The sequence below is a fragment of the Phyllobates terribilis genome, unplaced genomic scaffold, assembly GCF_046119375.1.
Source record: "Phyllobates terribilis strain yellow unplaced genomic scaffold, ASM4611937v1 Scaffold_13__5_contigs__length_258822181, whole genome shotgun sequence".
Classification (NCBI taxonomy): domain Eukaryota; kingdom Metazoa; phylum Chordata; class Amphibia; order Anura; family Dendrobatidae; genus Phyllobates; species Phyllobates terribilis.
This window is the reverse complement of record NW_027362773.1, coordinates 105,260,086-105,282,564: the sequence shown is the minus strand read 5'-3', so window position 1 is coordinate 105,282,564 and position 22,479 is coordinate 105,260,086. Positions and strand designations below refer to the sequence as shown.

General features: G+C 43.8%; 1 protein-coding gene across 1 annotated transcript; it reads right to left on the bottom strand.

The window, feature by feature from the left end:
- Window positions 1–546: 546 nt before the first annotated feature.
- On the bottom strand, window positions 547–20,519 carry SF3B2 (splicing factor 3b subunit 2). Its single transcript, XM_073659477.1, has 21 exons — window positions 20,419–20,519; window positions 18,832–18,869; window positions 15,128–15,175; window positions 11,296–11,451; window positions 11,140–11,188; window positions 10,966–11,057; window positions 10,361–10,463; window positions 9,341–9,417; window positions 7,986–8,189; window positions 7,772–7,897; window positions 7,412–7,492; window positions 7,060–7,287; window positions 6,385–6,534; window positions 5,670–5,759; window positions 5,367–5,474; window positions 5,173–5,280; window positions 4,940–5,082; window positions 4,096–4,197; window positions 3,847–3,946; window positions 992–1,177; window positions 547–716 (listed from the first exon to the last, which is right to left on the bottom strand). Exons 1-21 carry the CDS (start codon window positions 20,435–20,437, stop codon window positions 645–647), a joined length of 2,280 nt encoding a protein of 759 aa, XP_073515578.1. The 5' UTR covers window positions 20,438–20,519; the 3' UTR covers window positions 547–644.
- Window positions 20,520–22,479: the final 1,960 nt, after the last annotated feature.

Genomic DNA, 22,479 nt, shown 5'->3' with positions numbered 1-22,479 from the left:
CATGAGTCTTTTCCGTGAATGATCCGAGGAGTAAGACTACACACACTTGACTACTCCATCTACTGTAACTATACCTTCCCTATCTGCCAACATTAAAGGGGTTGTCCACTTTGGGGTTTTTTTTTTTTTTTTACTTAAATGCATGCATTTGGTACTAAAAAAAAATAACCATATGCACAATTGGGTTTTATAAAATATTTTGCACTGATCAGCTTTTCCAGGCCTTCACTTCCTGCACATTCAACTTTGATGTGGTCCTAAATCAGCTGAGAGTAGCTCAGAAAGACAAATAAAAGTTACCAACTCTCCCGTCAGAACGAGCTCACTGACAGATTCCCAGAAAACTCATTCTGCAGCCAGCGATGGACTCTGCAGCACTGAGGCTATAGAAGGCAAGCGGTGAAAATTTTTTGGATGAAACCCAATTGGAAAAATGATTTTTAGCCCCAAATTCTTGCATTTAAGGTGACCAATCCACTATGACTACTACTTTTTTTTTTTTTTTTTTTTTTACACTGGAGGAATAATTGAAAGAGTTAGGCACAGTTTCAATTTAACAGGTTTTATTACAAATACAAGAATGTGATTGACAATGGATGAAAAAGGAAAGGAAAAAAAAAAAAAAAACGCGACATGAGGCGCACTCAGAACTTGAATTCTTTGTATTTTTTGCCTCCGGATCGGGAATCTTGCGGCTGTCCCTTCCTCTTCTTTTGCTGTACAAAGAAAAAAACAGAATAAAAGGAGTCAACATTGAACTAATACTATAGTGAGGTAGGAAGGAGCAGGAGGCAAATAAAGGGCCGGGGGATTGCACATGGAGTCAAGGGCCACTTTTCAGTCCCAGGGTGGAAGGTCGCTTTAGCATCACTGAAGCTAAAAGTTCTTCTAGCTCCTCTATAAAACATGAGACCCCTATTATCCTGTGGTGGTCTCCAGACCTGACCAACCCAAACAGTAAGAGAATAATCATTAATGAAGATTTTCCTACCTTCTGCTTAGCCGCATGTTCGGCCACCATGTCACTGAAGTCCTCTTTCTGTACTTGTTCTTGCGCTTCCCGCACTCTTTCCTCGTACTTCTGTGTCATGGCTGAAGGGTCCAATTCCAGTTCTTCGGGGGCCAGGGCCACCTCCACCCCCTGCGGCTCTGATGGGGCACCTCTCCGAGACATGGCCTGTGGGAAGAACAGACAGATGGTCAGCGAAGCTCTGAGGCGGTCAAACACAAGGACGAGGTTTAGGAAAACTTTTGGCCAACTTTTATGTGGTCATAAATCAGCCGGGACGATTGATTGGGAGAAGAACGCAGCGTTACCGACCCGACTAGAGTCTGTAACTTCACTCCGCAGTCTGGTACATATGGAAACGAAGGCTGCAGAAGCCAAACCTTTAATGCAAAAATAATTTCTTTTTTTGCCAAATAAGGTGTTCATATCCTTTGACCCATCCTTGCTCCTTGATGGATATATACATCCTGGAGTGGGTCGGGGTAGGAGCCTGCTCTGCATGGGACAGATGCCGGTGGGGTTATAAAGCTGGAATCTTAACAGCATCAATCAGAGATCCTGCCCGGTCGTCCATGACCCTCCCCACCCCCCGCAATGTGATTACAAGACACCGATAGTTTGACATGGTGGCATGCTTTAGGATCCTCATTGCAACCATGATGGCACGCCACAAGCTGGGGCTTCATGAGACCATTTGTCGTCCCATACTGCAAAAATAAAGTTATAGTCCCTACAGTCATGGCCAAAAGTTTTGAGAATGACACCAAAATTATATTTTCACATGATCTGCTGGCCTCTGGTTTTTATTAGTGTTTGTCTGATGTTTATATCACATACAGAAATATAATTGCAATCATATTATGAGTACCAATAGGTTATATTGACAGTTAGAATGAGTTAATGCAGCAAGTCAATATTTGCAGTGTTGCCCCTTCTTCTTCAAGACCTCTGTAATTCTCCCTGGCATGCTCTCAATCAACTTTTGGACCAAATCCTGACTGATAGCAGTCCATTCTTGCATAATCAGTGCTTGCATTTTGCCAGAATTTGTTGGTTTTTGTTTGTCCACCCATCTCTTGATGATTGACCACAAGTTCTCAATGGGATTAAGATCTGGGGAGTTTCCAGGCCATGGACCCAAAATCTCTATGTTTTGTTCCATGAGCCATTTAGTTATCACCTTTGCTTTATGGCAAGGTGCTCCATCATGCTGGAAAAGGCATTGTTGGGCGCCAAACTGCTCTTGGACGGATGGGAGAAGTTGCTCTTGGAGGACATTCTGGTACCATTCTTTATTCATGGCTGTGTTTTTAGGCAAGACTGTGAGGGAGCCGATTCCCTTGGCTGAGAAGCAACCCCACACATGAATGGTTTCAGGATGCTTTACAGTTGGTATGAGACAAGACTGGTGGTAGCACTCACCTCTTCTTCTCCGAATAAGCTGTTTTCCAGATGTCCCAAACAATCGAAAAGGGGATTCATCAGAGAAAATGACTTTGCCCCAGTCCTCAGCAGTCCACTCCCTGTACCTTTTGCAGAATATCAGTCGGTCCCTGATGTTTTTTCTGGAGAGAAGTGGCTTCTTTGCTGCCCTCCTTGAAATCAGCCCTTGCTCAAAGAGTCTCCGCCTCACAGTGCGTGCAGAAGCACTCACACCAGCCTGCTGCCATTCCTGAGCAAGCTCGGCACTGCTGGTAGTCCCATCCCGCAGCTGAAACAGTTTTAAGATACGGTCGTGGCGCTTGCTGGTCTTTCTTGGGCGCCCTTGAGCCTTTTTGACAACAATGGAAGCTCTCTCCTTGAAGTTCTTGATGATGCGATAGATTGTTGACTGAGGTGCAATCTTTGTAGCTGCGATACTCTTCCCTGTTAGGCCATTTTTGTGCAGTGCAATGATGGCTGCACGTGTTTCTTTAGAGATAACCATGGTTAACTGAAGAGAAACAATGATACCAAGAACCAGCCTCCTTTTAAAGTGTCCAGTGATGTCATTCTTACTTAATCATGACTGATCGCCAGCCCTGTCCTCATCAACACCCACACCTGTGTTAATGGATCAATCACTAAAACGATGTTAGCTGCTCCTTTTAAGGCAGGACTGCAATGATGTTGAAATGTGTTTTGGGGGTTAAAGTTCATTTTCTGGGCAAATATTGACTTTGCAAGTACAGTAATTGTTGTTAAGCTGATCACTCTTTGACATTCAGGAGTATATGCAAATTGCCATTACAAAAAATGAAGCAGTAAACTTTGGAAAAATTACTATTTGTCTCATTCTCAATACTTTTGGCCATGACTGTAGAAATGGTGACACAATCCAAACCCATTTTTTTTTTTTCTTTAAAAAAATAAATATTTAATAACAATAATAAAATATTTAATAATACTACTATTAATTATAAAGTAATAAATATAATCTTACATAACTTACTTAAAATATTACTTAATATTTTATTATTAAATATTTTATCATTAAGTATTTTATTAATATTATTTAATACAATTACTAAATACGATTAATAAAATATATAATGTAATACATTACTTCAATTATCTAGTAATAAAATTACTTAATAAAATTAAATAAAATATTTAAATAATATTTAATAAAATAATATTTAGTATTAATAATAAATATATATTTATTTATTTTTTTAAATCGACTAATCACGTTTGAGATTGTTGTAATCGAATGACAACTCTCCACTCTGAGCTCTGTTCTCAGTCGGTGGGTGTCCGCAATGGTTGGACACCGCTAATAAGAAAGCCATCGCTGTTACCTTGACCCAAGCAACAAGTATGACCACATATATGAGCTTCTGAATATCTCTACTCACTGATGAAATGTCGTAGATGTGCGTGGATCCCATTATCGCTCCGCCAACCGTAGCCATCCTCTTCTCTGGCAGCACAGTGAAAAGTAACGGGGTCTCCGTACTGTCGGAACAGAAAATAATCCATTAGTGTCCTTGCTAAAAAGGCAGAGAAAACTGGTCGTTATTGTGAATATACATTGTAGATATGGACAGCATCAGGCTAAAAGTCAAAATAAAATAAATAAAAAATATAAAAATAAAAAGTTCTACCCATCCATGGCCTCCTCATTCTTCTTTTTTCGCAACTCAATAAGTTCTGGGGTCTCCATACCAGCTGGGACTGAAGAAAATCCTCCCGGGGTGATGAGTCCACTGCAATATTACAATAAAACAGATTAAGACACTTACAGAAACTACAACTTCTCAGGAGGGGGTCCTGCAGGGTTAGGGGGTGCATTTAGTATTTGGGCAGAGCGCGGATTTGGTGTAATACAGCAGCGGCTAAATTCTTAAGATCTCGCACAGCGTAAATAGAGGCCCGGCGGATTCGCAAGTTTCTAATCCACAGTGGATGTTATCAGGGATTTTACTCTTTGCAGTGTCCTGGGTGGGATGTAAGACTTGGAAGGGGAGTTCCAGTTGGACGGGTGACAACTTTTAGGGGCCAAACTCTACGGGCCAAACTCTACGGGCCAAACTCTACGGGCCAAACTCTACGGGCCAAACTCTACGGGCCAAACTCTACGGGCCAAACTCTGTTTTTTTTTTCTTGGATGTGGATAAAAAGGTGGTGTGACCCTGCCCCAACAGTGATAAAAGTGCCCCATTTTAGTGATTAGTGTGGCTCCAGTCACCACCACCTCCTGGATCTAAAAGTTATTGTCTATCCAGGAATACCCCTTTAATGGTACAATTTTCGAAACAATATTTTGCAGTGGAAATGTGAGACTTGCTTTACAGAAGGGGTCATCTATTTAGGATAACCCCTATTTCACAACTTTGTATCGCCCTACAATTCATTCATTGCTCTTTGATGGGTGTAGACCAATATATCAGTTATCTTACATATCGAATAATCCCCATACATGTAACTATGTGGAAGCCGATCACTTACCTGTCGGCGGGTGTGATGAATCCTGTCTCGTCTGGTTTATCCTCATCGCTTTCTTCCTCCTCTTCCTCGGAGGAGGACTCGTCGTCAGATAGCTCTAACTCTCCCCATGGGGTTCGGTCTATGTCTTCTTCTTCATTCTTACTCTATCAGACAGCGATCACCGTCCATTTATTATTTGTGTATTGTCACCACCGCTGGGTACATAATGAATATATCCAAATCTGATTTATTACCTGGAAGTCTGAGGCGTTCGTCCCAAATACATCTCCATACAGGGGTTTGCCCATCTCATCGACAGGAGGCTTTCCCCATCCACCAGCGTGATAGCCGAACGAACAGCTCTGAAAACAAAAAGATAGGTAGAAGAGATTCAAGAAACATAGGAAAATAAAATGGGGTAGAATCAGAGATGGTGATTGTACTGTACCTCCGGAATAGGAGAATTCAGCCCCGGGATTTTAAGATTGGGGTATGATGGAGGGGGTCCGTATCGCTGCATGGCGATGAGCCACGGGGGCGGCACCTTATGGGAGTTCTGTCATGGAAAAAGAACATTGAAAAATATAAACATCCGGTGCAGAATTTCTATATAAAGCGATTATTCACACGCGACCCCACGGACATACATGTGGAGTGTCTTGTCTGCTGCTGATGAGCGAGCGTTAAGGATTCGGGTTAAGGTTATCTACTAATTTTATTTATTTTTTTGTTCCTTGCACCGTTCACTTACCGGCCCTACCGGCATTCCCAGAGTTATTTTCAGCTCGTCAGAAAGGTCGCCCGGTTTCTTCTCCTTTAAACGGGTCTCAAATTCTTTTCCCTGAAACATGGAGAAGAGTCATTGAATGAGTTGTATGACTAGTATACAATCACGCCCCTGTCCGTACACTGATATTATAGGCAATATCCAAGTACTTAAAGGGGTATTCCCATCTCAAATATCCTATCCCAATAAGTAGTAGGAATAATAAATAATAATAATAACCAAATACCTCCAATAAGAAATGTAGTATAGTTCTTCTTATTCGCTATGTTGCTTACCCCATGTGCAGGGCATTGTAGTAGTTTAGGTATTCATGGTTGCCACCACTCATATAGTGACAGTTAGTTGTTAGTGGTTAGTGGTTGTAACAATGGATACCTAAGCTACTGCAATGCCCTGCACATGAGGTAAGCGACATAGCAAATCAGAAGAACTGTTCTAGATTTCTAATTGGAGGGATTTGCTAATATTAACAACAAGGCAGACTGCTGCTGCTACTACTACTAATTAGGATAGGATCTTGGGGGATGGGAATACCCTTTAATGTGGATGTGCCATCATCATAATAAAGAGGAGGCCAGTAACATCAGATCCTTCTGGGTCATCAGCTTATGTGTCAACCATTTCTACATTGTATCCTCCTGCATCCTGTCATCGCCATATTCCCGTACTCGCCCCTCACCTCATAGTACAGGTCCCCGTGGATGGTCAGCTTAGGTTTGTTTTGCCATTTGAAGAAGGCATCGTGAAGCTTCTGGTAGTCTATGTCAATTTTTCCCATTTTGGGACGAACCTTCTCCCTCATTTTGGACTTCATAGTCTTTTGCTCTTCCTGTGATAACCGAACGGTCAAAAAATGAGGAGAATATACTTTTTGTATCACTAAGATTGTTCCAAGGACAGTTTCATGACAATATTAATCGTTATAGGCATTTTTGATATGGAAAAAACATTATTAGGAGCCTGATAAAGCGATCCTATTACGCTAGAGGGGAAAATGCTCTTAACAGGTTACATTTAACACTGAAAGATAAAGAAAAAGGCTCCAGCAGAGACCAAGATGACCAGGAGCATTGTGCCGCCAGATTTATGTCAGAAGCAGCAGGACAGCCAGCTATGTAAAAGGAGTTACACAGGCTCTACAAAAGCTAAAGTGTAGGATTTTTTTTTATGGAGTTTATTTACAAGAGTAGCCCAATATTCCAGTTGGGAAACAAAATCAGGACAAGGTTTACAAATTATGTGATTCTTTAATCTTAAAAAGACGCATCAAAAAGGGGTCTGAGGACAAAAGTGAGCGGTGTGTTACCTCGTAGGCAAAAAAAAAAATAATAATAATAATAATAAGACTGCTCACCTTCTCTTGCAGCGCCTCTCTCATTTCCTGGATGCCCGTTCTCTTGATAAATTCAGGAAGCTGGAATGGCGGTTTCTCAATTCCTCTCTTGCCTTGCAGGTACTTTCGCTTGAAGCACCAGTGACGAGGGACCGGGACAGAATTCCTGCTCCCTTTCAGGTGCACCAGCAGTTTGGGGTCTTGAGCAGTGACATCGTGCATCTCCACCACATCTGGACGTGAGACCAGCTAAGAGAAACGTAAAAATAAAACTAGTAAGAGAAGTGTGAAAAATAAAATCCCCAAGGTATAGGTTGCCATGTATTATCCTGTACACCGTGGTATATCTAAGCTTTGTGCTGCAGCTTCTTACCTGCTTCAATTCCGCCACCGTGAATCTATTCATCCGCCTTAGTTTTTTCTTGGAAAGTTTTGGTGCATCCAATTTTTTATCCTGCAAATGACAAATAAAAATTTTTTACATTAAAAAAAAAAAAAAAAAAAAACACACTTTCATCACCTCCCGTGTGCATAGGTGATGAATGTTTGATCCTTGGCGCCCCACCAGTCCCTAGCCGATTGACAACGATCACAGCTCGACCTCTGCTCCATTGACAGGAGGCCCTTCAGAGGCACAGTATCCGGATCTGTAGGGGTCTCATCTGATGGATCCCAGCGATTAATAACTTATTCCTTACTCTATCAATGAGGAATAACGTTATTATCTGCCAACCTCAGCATCACTGTCGCTGTCACTGTCCATCATCTCCTCCTCAAATCGCTTCCTGGGGGCGGCTGGTTCGATTTTTTCAACTTTTTCTGGCTCTTTTTCCTTTTCTTTCTTAACATCATCTGTCAACTAGGAATTAGATTAAAAAAGAAGACAAAATGAGCAAGTGTATTTACCAGAGACGACTTACGCATGTTATATAGCCGACATGTATCACCTTAAACGCCTGAAAGATCCTTTTGAAGAAAATGAAGTTGGGGTCGTAGATGTCGGGCTCCTCTGTTACATATTCAATCTCCACTTTCCCTGCGGCGGAGTCGGCCTCTGCTGCCTCGTTCACGTCATCGGTGACCACAGAGGGGGCCGCGGTCACTCTCCTGCGCGTCCGTTTCTTACGGTTCCTTCGCCTGCGGCTTTTCTTCTGCAAAGCGAGAGGAGTGAGTGTGTAGGCATATGGGCAGCGAGTTGTGATAAGTTTATTTAAAGGGGCTGTCCAGTAAAAACATCCCATCACCTATCATCTGGTGTCCGACTGCTGGGACCAGCGATGATCGGCAGGACGGGACACCTATCCCCATTAGAAAGGAGCATTAGAGCGCATGCCCGACCTGCGCCACATTCATTCCCTATGGGGCTACCAAGTGTTGCGCTCGGCTTTTTCCGGCAGAGAATGAATAGAGAGTTAGTCGGGCGTCCGATCTGACGTTCCATTTTTTAACAGATAAAAGTTCCTCTTTTTGCCGATCGGTGCGGGTCCCAGCGGTCCGAGGCATCGCCTATCCTGACGATAGGTGAGCACATGATTTCACAGTGCAACCCCTTTAATTTCTGCTCAAAATAACTAATTTATCCTTAGAAATAGGGAATTTTTGTTGTACTGTTAACACATATCTGATCTGTAGGATAAGGGATAACTTAGTGATTGCTGGGGAGCCAGCAACACAGACAACGGGGCTGAACCCTGGGAAGAAGCTCTGCAGAGCCCAGATTTAGATGGGGGTGCACATAGTCAACCTCTGCTTAAAAAGGGTATTCCCATCTCCAAGATCCTATCCCAATATATTATTATTATTAATAGCAAATACCTCCAATTAGAAATGTAGTATAGTTCTTCTGATTCACTATGTCACTTACCCCATGTGCAGGGCATTGTAGTTACTTACATATCCATGGTTACAGCCACTCATATAGTGACAGTTAGCTGTTAGTGGTTGTAATTATGGATACCCAAGCTACTGTAATGCCCTGCACATAAGGTAACCGACATAGAAATGTAGTATAGTTCTAGTGATAACCTATGATGCTTACCTTATGTGCAGGGCATTATAGTAGCTTAGATATCCATAATTACGACCACAAAGAGCTGTCACTATATGAGAGGTCGTAATCATGGATATCTAAGTTACTACAATGCCCTGCACATGGGGTAAGTGACAGTGAATCAGAAGAACTATACTGCATTTGCTAATATTATTATTACACATACTAGATATTGGGATATGATCTTTGAGATGGGAATACCCTCTAATTCATGCTGAAAATAGCAGTTACTGTTTTCTGGTATCGTCATACCTCCTTGGTTGGTCCTGTAGTCTCCTCTTCGATTTCATATGCAGAGTAAAAGTGGGAATCATCATATTCTTCCTCTTCTGAAATGGGGAAAAAAATACCATGTTTACACTGGACGATGTGCTGCCCAGAGCCGTCGCATCTGACGAGCAACGTTTTGTTCATTCATTGAGTGTTCGCTCATTTCCCGATTTATCAGTCCGGCAATCATAAAACCGCTCGGTCCTGACTATGGGCCCTGAATCACAATTCCTTTCATTTAGTTCGGAACAAATCACTATTCGGCCACTTATAGTATTAACCCCTTCCTGATAGGTGACCCAACTACATCCTATGCTGGGTGCCCTTGAATTGAGCGGACTCAGGAGCTGAGCTCGCGTCATATCCAACATCTTCCTGTAACAGCAGCAGCAACAACAATAAAAAAAAAAAAATCTAAACCAGAATTGGGATTTTTTGGTTCTTGCACCCATGATGCCTGTGGTTACACGCTACACATTCCCAGTTTACCCGCCAGCTAAGAAGCCTCTCACATCTGTTAAATTGTGAGACAACAAAGAGCCCAAACTCCAGCGGATGTCAATCTCCAACTAATAAAAGGCCAGAGCTTTTAGCACTAATTTCAGAAGAAAATTTCTGGCCTAATATAATGATCAGATCAACGTATAAGCATACAACAATCTGGGGCTCTCTCAGAACGAGAGAGGGGATCTCTCAGAACGAGAGAGGGGATCTCTCAGAACGAGAGAGGGGATCTCTCAGAACGAGTTGTCCATCTGTAAGGACATCTGCCCCGACAATATCCTGGATCTGCTGACAATCAGCTGCCACTGCCAGGAAAACCTTTGTTCAACCACTCTATAGAATGGCATGTTCCCACTGAAATAACTAGATTTTTACATCAGAACTGGGTTCACCAGAGTTGCAGCCTGAGACTTAGCAGCTATCCACAGAACATCTTGTGAGGCTTGAAGCTTGTCCTTCTGAGACAACCCCAAGCTCCTAAAGCATTAGTCGTATTACCTGTGGCCACCGGCAACGTCATCTCTTCTTGTCTGATTTCTTTGAGCTGAAGAATTTTCTCAAGAACTTGTGGAATCTTTGGACCCGATAAGGAATCTTCCATCTAATATTGTAAAGAAAAAAGGCTTTACATATGGAATTAGCTATAGAGAGAAAAAAACTAAACAAGCAGTGTTAATGCAGGCTAAAAGCACAAACGCTGTGTTCACTTAGCTTTGCAGGGGTATTCCCATCTCCAACACCCTGTCCAAATAGGTATTAGGTGTAATAATATTATATTATTATTAGCAAATACCTTTAATTAGAAATGTAGTATAGTTCTTCTGATTCGCTGTGTCACTTACATCATTTGCAGGGCATTGCGCTAGCTGAGATATCCATGGTTACGAACACGAACAACTAACTTACTATACGAGTGGTCGTAACCATGGATACATAAGCTACTGCAATGCCCTGTACATGAGGTATCAGAAGAACTATACTACATTTCTAAATGGAGGTATTTGCTATTATTACACCTACTACATATTGGGATAGGATCTTGGAGATGAGAACAACCCCTTCATTTTATAATCATAAGGGTGGAACAAAGATGGAAGTCTTACGTCTTTAGATTCGTCCCCGGACTGATTGAGAGCACGTATGCGAGTCATGGAGGGCATTAGCGGTGGGATATTCGTAGCGATGGGCAGGTTTCCTGCAGATAAACAGATAAATACTCACTGTATTGTACATAAGACCCATTTCCTACCACCCCTGCCGTGTACGCCGGACATTACCTCTACCAAGCAGGAGCGAACGAGTGGCTTCCGGTTCCAGAAGAGTTGCCTAAAAGATTAAAATGGGAGTTTAAGTGAGATTTAGGAAGATAAACACCTCATTGTGCGTTAAATGACAGAACAGTGTGCAATAATGGAAAATAAATTGCTTTTCACCTTAGGAAGTCCATCGTTTGGCTGAGGAATTGCTCCCAATTGTGGCGGTTTGCCGTTTTCTTGGTCATGTGCCAGTCGAGGATTTAGGCCGAGTGGAAATCCCATGCCCATGGATGGGGGGTGTGGCGGAGGAGTTGGCATCGGCATCCCAGCCATCTAAGAAGAAGATCCAGAAAAACACCGAAATTAGTGGCGATAATCAGCATGAAATACACCAATAATCAGGTGCTTCTATCAAAGGGGATATCCGGGACTTTGTGAAAAACAAAAAATGTGCCTAAGCACAAAGTCCCGGATATCCCCTTTAAGGTCACATATTGAACGGTTGGTTATTCCTCAGAAGTGAGACTACCAACTTCTGGGATCACGAGAGCCTGGACCGCATTCAGGTTGGATGTTATATACTGAACAAAAATATTAACGCAACACTTTTGTTTTTGCTCCCATTTTTCATGAGCTGACCTCAAAGATCTGAGACTTTTTCTAAGGACACAAAAGGTCTTTTTCTCTCAAATATTGTTCACAAATTTGTCTAGATCTGGGTTAGTGAGATCTTCTCCTTTGTTGAGATAATCCATCCACTTCACAGGTGTGGCATATCCAGATGATGATTACACAGTGTGAATATTGCGCAGGTGTGGCATATCCAGATGATGATTACACAGTGTGAATATTCCGCAGGTGTGGCATATCCAGATGATGATTACACAATGTGAATATTGCACAGGTGTGGCATATCCAGATGATTACACAGTGTGAATATTGCACAGGTGTGGCATATCCAGAGGATGATTACACAGTGTGAATATTGCACAGGTGTGGCATATCCAGATGATGATTACACAGCGTGAATATTGCTCAGGTGTGGCATATCCAGATGATGATTACACAGTGTGAATATTCCGCAGGTGTGGCATATCCAGATGATGATTACACAATGTGAATATTGCACAGGTGTGGCATATCCAGATGATTACACAGTGTGAATATTGCACAGGTGTGGCATATCCAGAGGATGATTACACAGTGTGAATATTGCACAGGTGTGGCATATCCAGATGATGATTACACAGCGTGAATATTGCTCAGGTGTGGCATATCCAGATGATGATTACACAGTGTGAATATTGCACAGGTGTGGCATATCCAGATGATGATTACACAGTGTGAATATTGCACAGGTGTGGCATATCCAGATGATGATTACACAGTGTGAATATTGCTCAGGTGTGGCATATCCAGATGATGATTACACAGTGTGAATATTGCACAGGTGTGGCATATCCAGATGATGATTACACAGTGTGAATATTGCACAGGTGTGGCATATCCAGATGATGATTACACAGTGTGAATATTGCACAGGTGTGGCATATCCAGATGATGATTACACAGTGTGAATATTGCTCAGGTGTGGCATATCCAGATGATGATTACACAGTGTGAATATTGCACAGGTGTGGCATATCCAGATGATGATTACACAGTGTGAATATTGCACAGGTGTGGCATATCCAGATGATAATTACACAGTGTGAATATTGCACAGGTGTGGCATATCCAGATGATGATTACACAGTGTGAATATTGCTCAGGTGTGGCATATCCAGATGATGATTACACAGCGTGAATATTGCTCAGGTGTGGCATATCCAGATGATGATTAGACAGCGTGATTATTGCACAGGTGTGGCATATCCAGATGATGATTACACAGTGTGATTATTGCACAGGTGTGGCATATCCAGAGGATGATTACACAGTGTGAATATTGCACAGGTGTGGCATATCCAGAGGATGATTACACAGTGTGAATATTGCTCAGGTGTGGCATATCCAGAGGATGATTAGACAGCATGATTATTGCACAGGTGTGGCATATCCAGAGGATGATTACACAGTGTGAATATTGCACAGGTGTGGCATATCCAGAGGATGATTACACAGTGTGAATATTGCTCAGGTGTGGCATATCCAGATGATGATTACACAGTGTGAATATTGCTCAGGTGTGGCATATCCAGAGGATGATTACACAGTGTGAATATTGCACAGGTGTGGCATATCCAGATGATGATTACACAGCGTGATTATTGCACAGGTGTGGCATATCCAGATGATGATTACACAGTGTGATTATTGCTCAGGTGTGGCATATCCAGATGATGATTACACAGTGTGATTTTTGCGCAGGTGTGGCATATCCAGATGATGATTACACAGTGTGAATATTGCACAGGTGTGGCATATCCAGATGATGATTACACAGTGTGATTATTGCACAGGTGTGGCATATCCAGATGATGATTACACAGTGTGATTATTGCACAGGTGTGGCATATCCAGATGATGATTAGACAGCGTGATTATTGCACAGGTGTGGCATATCCAGATGATGATTACACAGTGTGAATATTGCACAGGTGTGGCATATCCAGATGATGATTAGACAGCATGATTATTGCACAGTTGTGCCTTAGGCTGGCCACAATAAAATGTGCAGTTTTACAGTATTGTGGGGGTGCCCGGCCTAGTGCAGTGCAGCACATCTTGGCATACAGTTGATCAGGTTGGTGATTGTGACCTGTGGATTGTTGCTCTGCTCCTCTTCAATGGCTGGGCGAAGTTGCTGGATATTGGCAGGAAAGTGAACACACTGTCGTATACGCCGATCCAGAGCATCCCAACAATGCTCAATGGGTGGCATGTCCGGTGAGTATGCTGGCCATGCAAAAACTTTGCAGCCATTGAAGAGGAGCGGATCAATTTTCCACCGGCCACAATCAACAACCTGATCAACTCTATGCCAAGGAGATGTGTTGCACTGTGTGAGGCAAATGGTGGTCACACCAGATACTGACTGGTTTTCTGACCCCCAAGGCACCCCCACAATAAGTCTGTAAAACTGCACATTTTAGAGTGGCCTTATATTGTGATCAGCCTAAGGCACACCGGTGCAAAAATCACGCTGTCTAATCATCATCTGGATATGCCACACCTGCGCAATAATCACACTGTGTAATCATCATCTGGATATGCCACACCTGCGCAATAATCACGCGGTCTAAATCATCTGGATATGCCACACCTGTGCAATAATCACGCTGTCTAATCATCATCTGCATATGCCACACCTGCGCAATAATCACACTGTGTAATCATCATCTGGATATGCCACACCTGCGCAATAATCACACTGTCTAATCATCATCTGGATATGCCACATCTGTGAGGTGGATGGGTTATCTTGGCAGAGGAGACGATCTCACTAACACAGATCTAGACAAATTTGTGAACAATATTTGAGAGAAAAAGGCCTTTTGTGTAGATTGATGAAGTCTCAGATCTTTGAGGTCAGCTCATGAAAAAATGGGAGCAAAAACAAAAGTGTTGCGTTCATAGTATTGGTCAGTGTATGAAGGACTGTGCACTACTTCCTCTGGGTCCTCATGTCTGCAATTTTTACAAAATTGTATGGTATCCTTCAATCCATGTGATCGGGGATAACTTACTGACCCCCAGTGATCGAGCCAATGGGGCATGGGAGCCATACTCAACCTCCGCTCTATTCATAGTCTATGGGACTGTTGGAGAAAGCAGAGACCTACTGAGAATGAAGGTAGCGGAGGTGGAGCGCGCACCTCTGCAGAGCCTGGTTCCCGGGACGCCCTGCTATGGATAGGGGGATCATTTACGATTTAGGAAATAACCCTTAAATATGGAGCAGGAAACTAGTATCATACTGACACAAGGAGCAGTTTTTCTCATCTCAAGCTTTATATGGCTTGAAAGAAATATATGAGAAAATGACACTTGGCGCCTGAGCCCTCACCTGGGCCAGTCTGGAGTTGGTGGCGGCCATTTCATCATCATCGTGAGCCTAAAATTATACAATAGAAACAAAAACCAAGAGTAAGTAAGTGCAGAACAATGAGCAAATATGTATCAAAAATATGGTCACCATCACTATCCTGGCGCTAAAATTAATGTGAAGGCTTTATAATTCTGCTCTTTTGGAGAAATATCCTAATATGCACCAAATCAGCGCTGATATTACAGCCGCCTAACCGGCAGAGGACCGGCACAGTGTTACTATGGCTCGGAGCCACCGAGGGCTCGAGCACTGGCAGCAGGGCCGGCACATCAGCTGTGGTTCCCATACATCGGACTCATCTTCCTAGCACATCATACAGATTCTCGTTCGGACTGAGATCTGGAGAATCCGGAGAACAAGTTTATATCTTAAAGAGTCACCAACAATTTAATTTTTATTTCATAAATCAATAGTGCGCATGAAAATAAGAAGCTTTGTAATATGTCTTATCAGAGAAATCGCCTTCTTTCTCCTCCTGGAACTGATCATCAAGTCACTGGTAACATCCGTATTCAGTGAAGATAGACCTTCCCAATACTGAGCTAGATGACAGCTAGTGCTCATGAAGTTCTATGGAGAGGCCAGGGGGTGAGAGTAAAAGGAGGCTGCTGGGGGGGGGGGGGGGCAATAGGAGAGGAAAGGGAGGCGAGAGGCAGGACTTCTCCCTCCTCCTCCCCTCTCCATAGACCTTTATGAGCACCAGCTGTCATCTCCTCTCTCAGTAATGGGAAAGTCTCTATTCACTGAAGACCGATTACCTGTGAGCTTTGAGAATGAAAAATCAGTCCAGGAGAAAGCAGATTTCTCTGATACAACATGTCACAAAGATAGTTTATAAATGATTATTACACATGAAAATAACTAAAAAGTAAAATGATGGCGACTAACTTAAAGGGGTTTTCCCACGAACAAAAAGTACATTTTAATCAATAGATCTTGGAATAATAATAAGTTCCACAATTGGATGTGTTTAAATAAAATGTTCCTGTGCTGAGATAATCTTATAAATGTGCCCCTGCTGTGTACTGTGTAATGGCTGTGTCTGACCGTACAGGGGCATAGTCTGATCGTACCACATCTCCTGGGCTGGGGAGGGGGGAGAGAGTATACAGACAGAATCATTTGTGATCCCGTGCTGTCCTTTCATTGAAGTAAAACACTGTTTAACCCCTTAATGACATGGTGTGCATTAGTACGCCCCAGGCCATCACCCCTGGTTCAGCGGGGGCTCCAGCGCTGAGCCCACACTAAACCGGGCACACGTCAGCTGATTTACACAGTACACAGCAGGGGCACATTTATATGATTATCTCAGCACAGGAACATTTTATTTAAACACATCCAATTGTGGAAATTATTATTATTCCAAGATCTATTGATTAAAATCAAATTTTGTTCATGTGAAAACCCCTTTAATCTTGTTCCTCAGACCAATCCTGAACTGTTGTGTGGCTGGAGCATCGTGCTGCTGACAGCGGCCACCGCCATTCGGGAATACAGTTACCACGAAGGGGGAAGCACAACGTTTACGTCAGTGGCAAGAGTCAATGTAACATGGATGCCAGGAACCACGATTTCCCAGCAGAACATTGCCCAGGCCATCCACCATCTTGATGCCATCTCTTCCCAGGTAGGTGACCGTCACTCACCTGTCAGTCTACATGAGGAAAAAACAGTATGCTCAGAGCAGGACCCCCTGTATTGATCCATGCCCGTCACCCGTTCATCAGTCCACCCTTGGTCCATCCATGGACCACTTTTGGTAGGAAGCAACCATGAACAACATACTGACAACAACCCAACAAGACCTGCTGTTTTTGAGAAGCTCCGATCCAGTCTTTCGCCATCACAATGTGACAGACCCTGGTTGAGGTCGCTCACATCCTCATGTTTGTCCATTTTTCCTGCTTCGGACAAATCTTCAGTCTAATTTATCCTTCCCCTGCCAGGAGCCATTGTTACTATATAATCCATGTTATTTCCGGCTGATCAGCGAATATTTCCCCTGAATAGCAGAATTCTATTATATTATAATATATATATTGAACACGTCAACAATTTTCTAATTAAATATACTTCTAAAGGTGCTGTTGACATGAAATTCTCACCAGATGTCATCCACACAGGCAAGGAAATCAAACCATAGATGTCCATAAATCATGTGTAATAATGAGAAATGACACAGAGAAAAGGTATTGAACACATGAAGAAAAAGAGGTGCAAAAAGCCATGGAAAGTCATGACACCAGCTGAAATCTATCAGTAATTAGAAAGCAATCCTGCCACTTACTGAAAAATAATATCAGCTGGTTCAACTGTTGGCCTATAAAAAGGTTTCTGATTACCAAGGTGTCACACAAGAAGCATCTCATGATGGGTAAAACAAGTGAGCTGTCTCAAGACCTTCACAACCTTATTGTTGCAAAACATACTGATGGCATTGGTTACAGAAGAATTTATAAACTACTGAAGGTTCCAGTGAGCAATGTGGGGCCATAATCCGGAAGTGGAAAGAACATAATTTCAACAGAAACCGGCCATGATCAGGTGCTCCCTGCAAGATTTCAGACAGAAGAGTGAAAATAATTATTAGAGTTGTCCAAGAGCCAAGGACCACCTGTGGAGAGCTACAGAAAGACCTGGAATCAGCAGGTACAATGGTTTCAAAGAAAACTATAAGTAATGCACGCACCTTCCACGGCCCGTACGCACGCTCACCACGCACCCTCCACGGCCCGCACGCACGCTCACCACGCACCCTCCACGGCTAGCAAGCACGCTCACCACGCACCCTCCACGGCCCACCCTCAACGGCCCGCACGCACGCACCCTCCACGGCCCGCACGAACGCTCCCTCCACGGCCCGCATGCACGCTCACCACGCAAGACTCCGCTGCTGAGCAAAAAGCATGTTCAAGTGCGTTTACAGTTTGCTCAACAACATTTAGACAAGCCTGTGAAAGTTTGGAGGTGGGAACATCATGGTGTGGAGCTGTTTTTCAGCATATGGCACTGGCAAACTTCATGTATGAAGGAAGGATGAATGGACAAATGTTCCGAGACATTCTTGATAAAAATCTGCTGCCATCTACCAAGATGATGAAGATGAAATGAGGGTGGACATTTCAGCAAGACAATAATCCCAAACACACAGACAAGGAAACTCCCAGTTGGTTTCAGAGAAATAAAATAAAGCTGCTAGAATGGCCGAGCCGATCACCGGACCTAAATCCAATAGAAAAGGTATGGAAGGAATAAAGCTCAGAGTTCATACAAGGAGCCCACGGGACCTTCAGGATTTGTGTGGAAGAATGGGCCAAAATCCCACCTGAGCAATGCCTGCGACTAGTTTCTCCATACAGGAGGAGTCTTGAAGCTTCATCACCAACAAAGGCTTTTGCACAAAAGTATTAAATAAATGTCAGTCGGCGTGTTCAATAACTTTTTTTCCCTGTGTCATTTCTCATTATTACACAATTTATGGACATCTATGATGATTTCTTTGCCTGTGTGGATTGGATGGGTTGTTACCGACATCTGGTGGGAATTTCATGTCTATAGCACCTTTACTTAGGAAATTGGTGACGTGCTCAATATGTATCTCACCCGCTGTATGCATCTTATTTTATTACTGTCCTGTGTTCTTTATAGATCCAGGTTACCTGGCTGGCAGCAAGTTCAGTCGCATCATCTCGGCCACCTGAAATCACAGACAGGAGCATTGGGGTGAGACAATCCTGCACATCGTACACACACATTACACGTCGGCGGCTCTGCTCTCGCTCATTAGGTAACCCTACACATACATAGGGGATCATGTGCAAAACTACAAAAGGAACCGGAGATCCTATTTTTCCATGGATGAAGCCGACTGACACCAGAATTCACAATACCAACTGCATCTAGACCTGAAGAGACTAGTGTACTCACTCTGAAAATCCATAAATGAGCAGCTGTATGATCCTTTGTCTATATTACTGGGAGGGACGCACACGGACCCGACATCCAGCCTATATTACTGGGAGGGACGCACACGGACCCGACATCCAGCCTATATTACTGGGAGGGACGCACACGGACCCGACATCCAGCCTATATTACTGGGAGGGACGCACACGGACCCGACATCCAGCCTATATTACTGGGAGGGACGCACATGGACCTGACATCCAGCCTGTATTACTGAGACACACACAGACCTGACACCCAGCCTGTATTACTGAGAGACACACACGAACCTGACACCCAGCCTGTATTACTGAGAGAGAGACACACAGACCTGACACCCAGCCTGTATTACTGAGAGAGAGACACATACGGACCTGACACCCAGCCTGTGTTACTGAGAGAGAGACACATACGGACCTGACACCCAGCCTGTATTACTGGGAGGGACACACACAGACCTGACACCCAGCCTGTGTTACTGGGAGGGACACACACAGACCTGACACCCAGCCTATGTTACTGGGAGGGACACACACAGACCTGACACCCAGCCTGTGTTACTGGGAGGGACACACACAGACCTGACACCCAGCCTGTGTTACTGGGAGGGACACACACAGACCTGACACCCAGCCTGTGTTACTGGGAGGGACACTCACAGACCTGACACCCAGCCTGTGTTACTGGGAGGGACACTCACAGACCTGACACCCAGCCTGTGTTACTGGGAGGGACACTCACAGACCTGACACCCAGCCTGTGTTACTGGGAGGGACACTCACGGATCTGACACACAGTCTGTATTACTGAGAGAGACGCTCCTACAAGAGAAAAATCTGAACTATGGATTTTTTCGTCAGGCTATTTCATGGACCTATAGTTTTGGACGGACGCGTTAGATCCATGACTCAAATCACAGCTGGAGATTTTGTGGTGATTTTATTTGCACGCACTTCATCCACCAAAAATACATATGGAGGTCAGGAAAAAAATCCATATACTGCACAACAGACTTTAGCACCTAAACCTGCGGGTAACGGACGATCCCGCCATCACTCACAGAGCAGTCTCCATAGCAACAATGATATTCTACCAGTCCTTATCAGAGGGTGGAAACATAAAAGCTCCCTTCTTCTGCTGCACTAGAGATTATAAACTCCCCCTATGAGGATGGGAATTGGTACAGTCCATAAAAGAGTTTGTATTTCCTCCGCAGCTGCGGCCTCCCGCACACAACACTACGAGGGGCGGCATCCAGGACCGCGCTCCCTCCACGCCGCTCACACAGCGTATGGACTCACCGTCTATGATTTCCGCCATGTTCCTGCTTTACGTGTGTCGCCTCTAAGCTTGCAGTCGCGAAGTGTTTACGTCATCCAAAGCGACGGAAAAGGCGGAGTCACAAGTTAATGATGCTGTGGAGGCCGCCATGTTTGTTGAGGGCAAGTGATTGATGTTCAGTGTGGGAGTGAAATCCTGGGGTGCAGGCGTGAGATTGGAGCTGCTGCGTCCACATCCATCATTTCTACAGCTCCTCATACACAGTGAGGGAGAGATAATGCACCAGGGTCACAGTGCAGGGTGCAGCAGGCATATCATCAATCAGGTTGTGTTTTTAAGATTTTTTTCTTACAACAATACAAACTTTTTTTTCTTTTTCTTTTTTTATTCTTTTCTTTTTTTTTTTCTCTTTTTTTTTCTTTATTTTATTCTTTATTTTTTTTCCTTAATTTGAATTTTTTTTTTCTTTATTTTTTTTATTATTTTTTCTTTTTTTCTTCTATGTTTTCCTTTTTTCTTTATTTTTCTTTATTTTCTTTATTTTTTGTTTATTTTTTTCTTTATTTTTTTTTCTTTATCTATTTTTTCCCTTTTTTCTTTCTTGTTTTTCTTTATTTTTTCTTTATTTACTTTTCTTTATTTTTTTTATTATTACATTTTTTAAATATTATTATTTATTTATTTTAGGAAGGAGGCGACCTGTGTACGCCAATAATCATATCCTCCTGTAAATTACAGTTTACATGCACTGTGAACGCTGGGAAAGGAAAAAAAAATCAGAATTGCTGTTTTTTTTTTCTTTTTTTGTCATTGATATCACTCAAAAATGTGCAATAAAAAAAGTGATGAAAAAGTGGTTTATGCACAAAATGGTACAAATGAGAACTAGGTCGCCCTCAATAAAAAAAAATCCCCCACACAGCTCCATCACCTAAACAATAGGTGGAAAAAGAAAAAAACTGACCTCATTGATAAAGGACACCAGGTTCTTGTATTCGGCAGTAGTGATCTGGCTGTGCAGGTTCTCGTCCACCAATAATAATGACACTTTTTCTGTAGAGATCCGATGTGCCCATCATGAGAAGTCAGTGTAGAATCTGTCTGGAAAGGACAAGAGAGCAGCTCGACCCTGAAGTGACCGAAGAGACAGAGGGCCTCCACCTTACAGGGGTCCTTGGATAGGACGACATGTCATGAGAAACCCTAAGCTTTCTAAATGCCAAATGAAACGGACCTAAACAGGACTGAGTGGGGACTACTGGGGATCCCGGGTGCTAGATCCAGGGCACCAGTAATGGAAAAAATAGGACACGGAGTAAAGACTGTGTTTTAGATCGGGAGGCCTCTTTAGTAGTGAACGCTGAAACTTATGGTCCTGGCCAGCCAACACCACTGGCTACAGGCGGCCTGCATGGCATAAGGCCCTCACAACACCAACTCACACACCCAGCCAGGACCCACTGTTACGGGTCCGGGTGGTGGAACCTCTGTGCTTCGGGGCAAGGAGGGACCAGAGGGGCGTGACTAAGTGCCTACTCGGCCTGACCCAGGTCACACGGCGGCTTAGTCGATTCCATGAACCAGGGAGGGACCGGGCAGGGGGACCAGGTGCCACTCTGGGACCGACCTTGTGTGAGAGCAGGTGACTCCCACGTGTCAGATGACAGGAACTGACCGGTACAGCGGATGAGTACGGCAGGAAGGCAGACAGGTGGTCCGGGTAGATCAACAGGCAGGTACGGCAGATAGTCAGACAGGTGCTCCGGGTAGGCAAGCAGGCGGGCACGGCGGACAGCCAGACAGGTGCTCTGGGTAGGTAAGCAGGCAGGCACGGCGGATAGCCAGACAGGTGCTGTGGGTAGACAGGCTGGTGGATATGGCAGGTAACTGGCAGGTGCTCCAGGTAGGCAGGCTGGCGGGCACGGCAGGTAACTGGCAGGAGATCCAGGTAGGCAGGCTGGCGGGCACGGCAGGTAACTGGCAGGAGCTCCAGGTTGGCGGGCTCGGCAGGTTACTGGCAGGTGCTTACAGGAAGGCAGGCTGGCGGGCACGGCAGGTAACTGGCAGACTGGCGGGCAGAA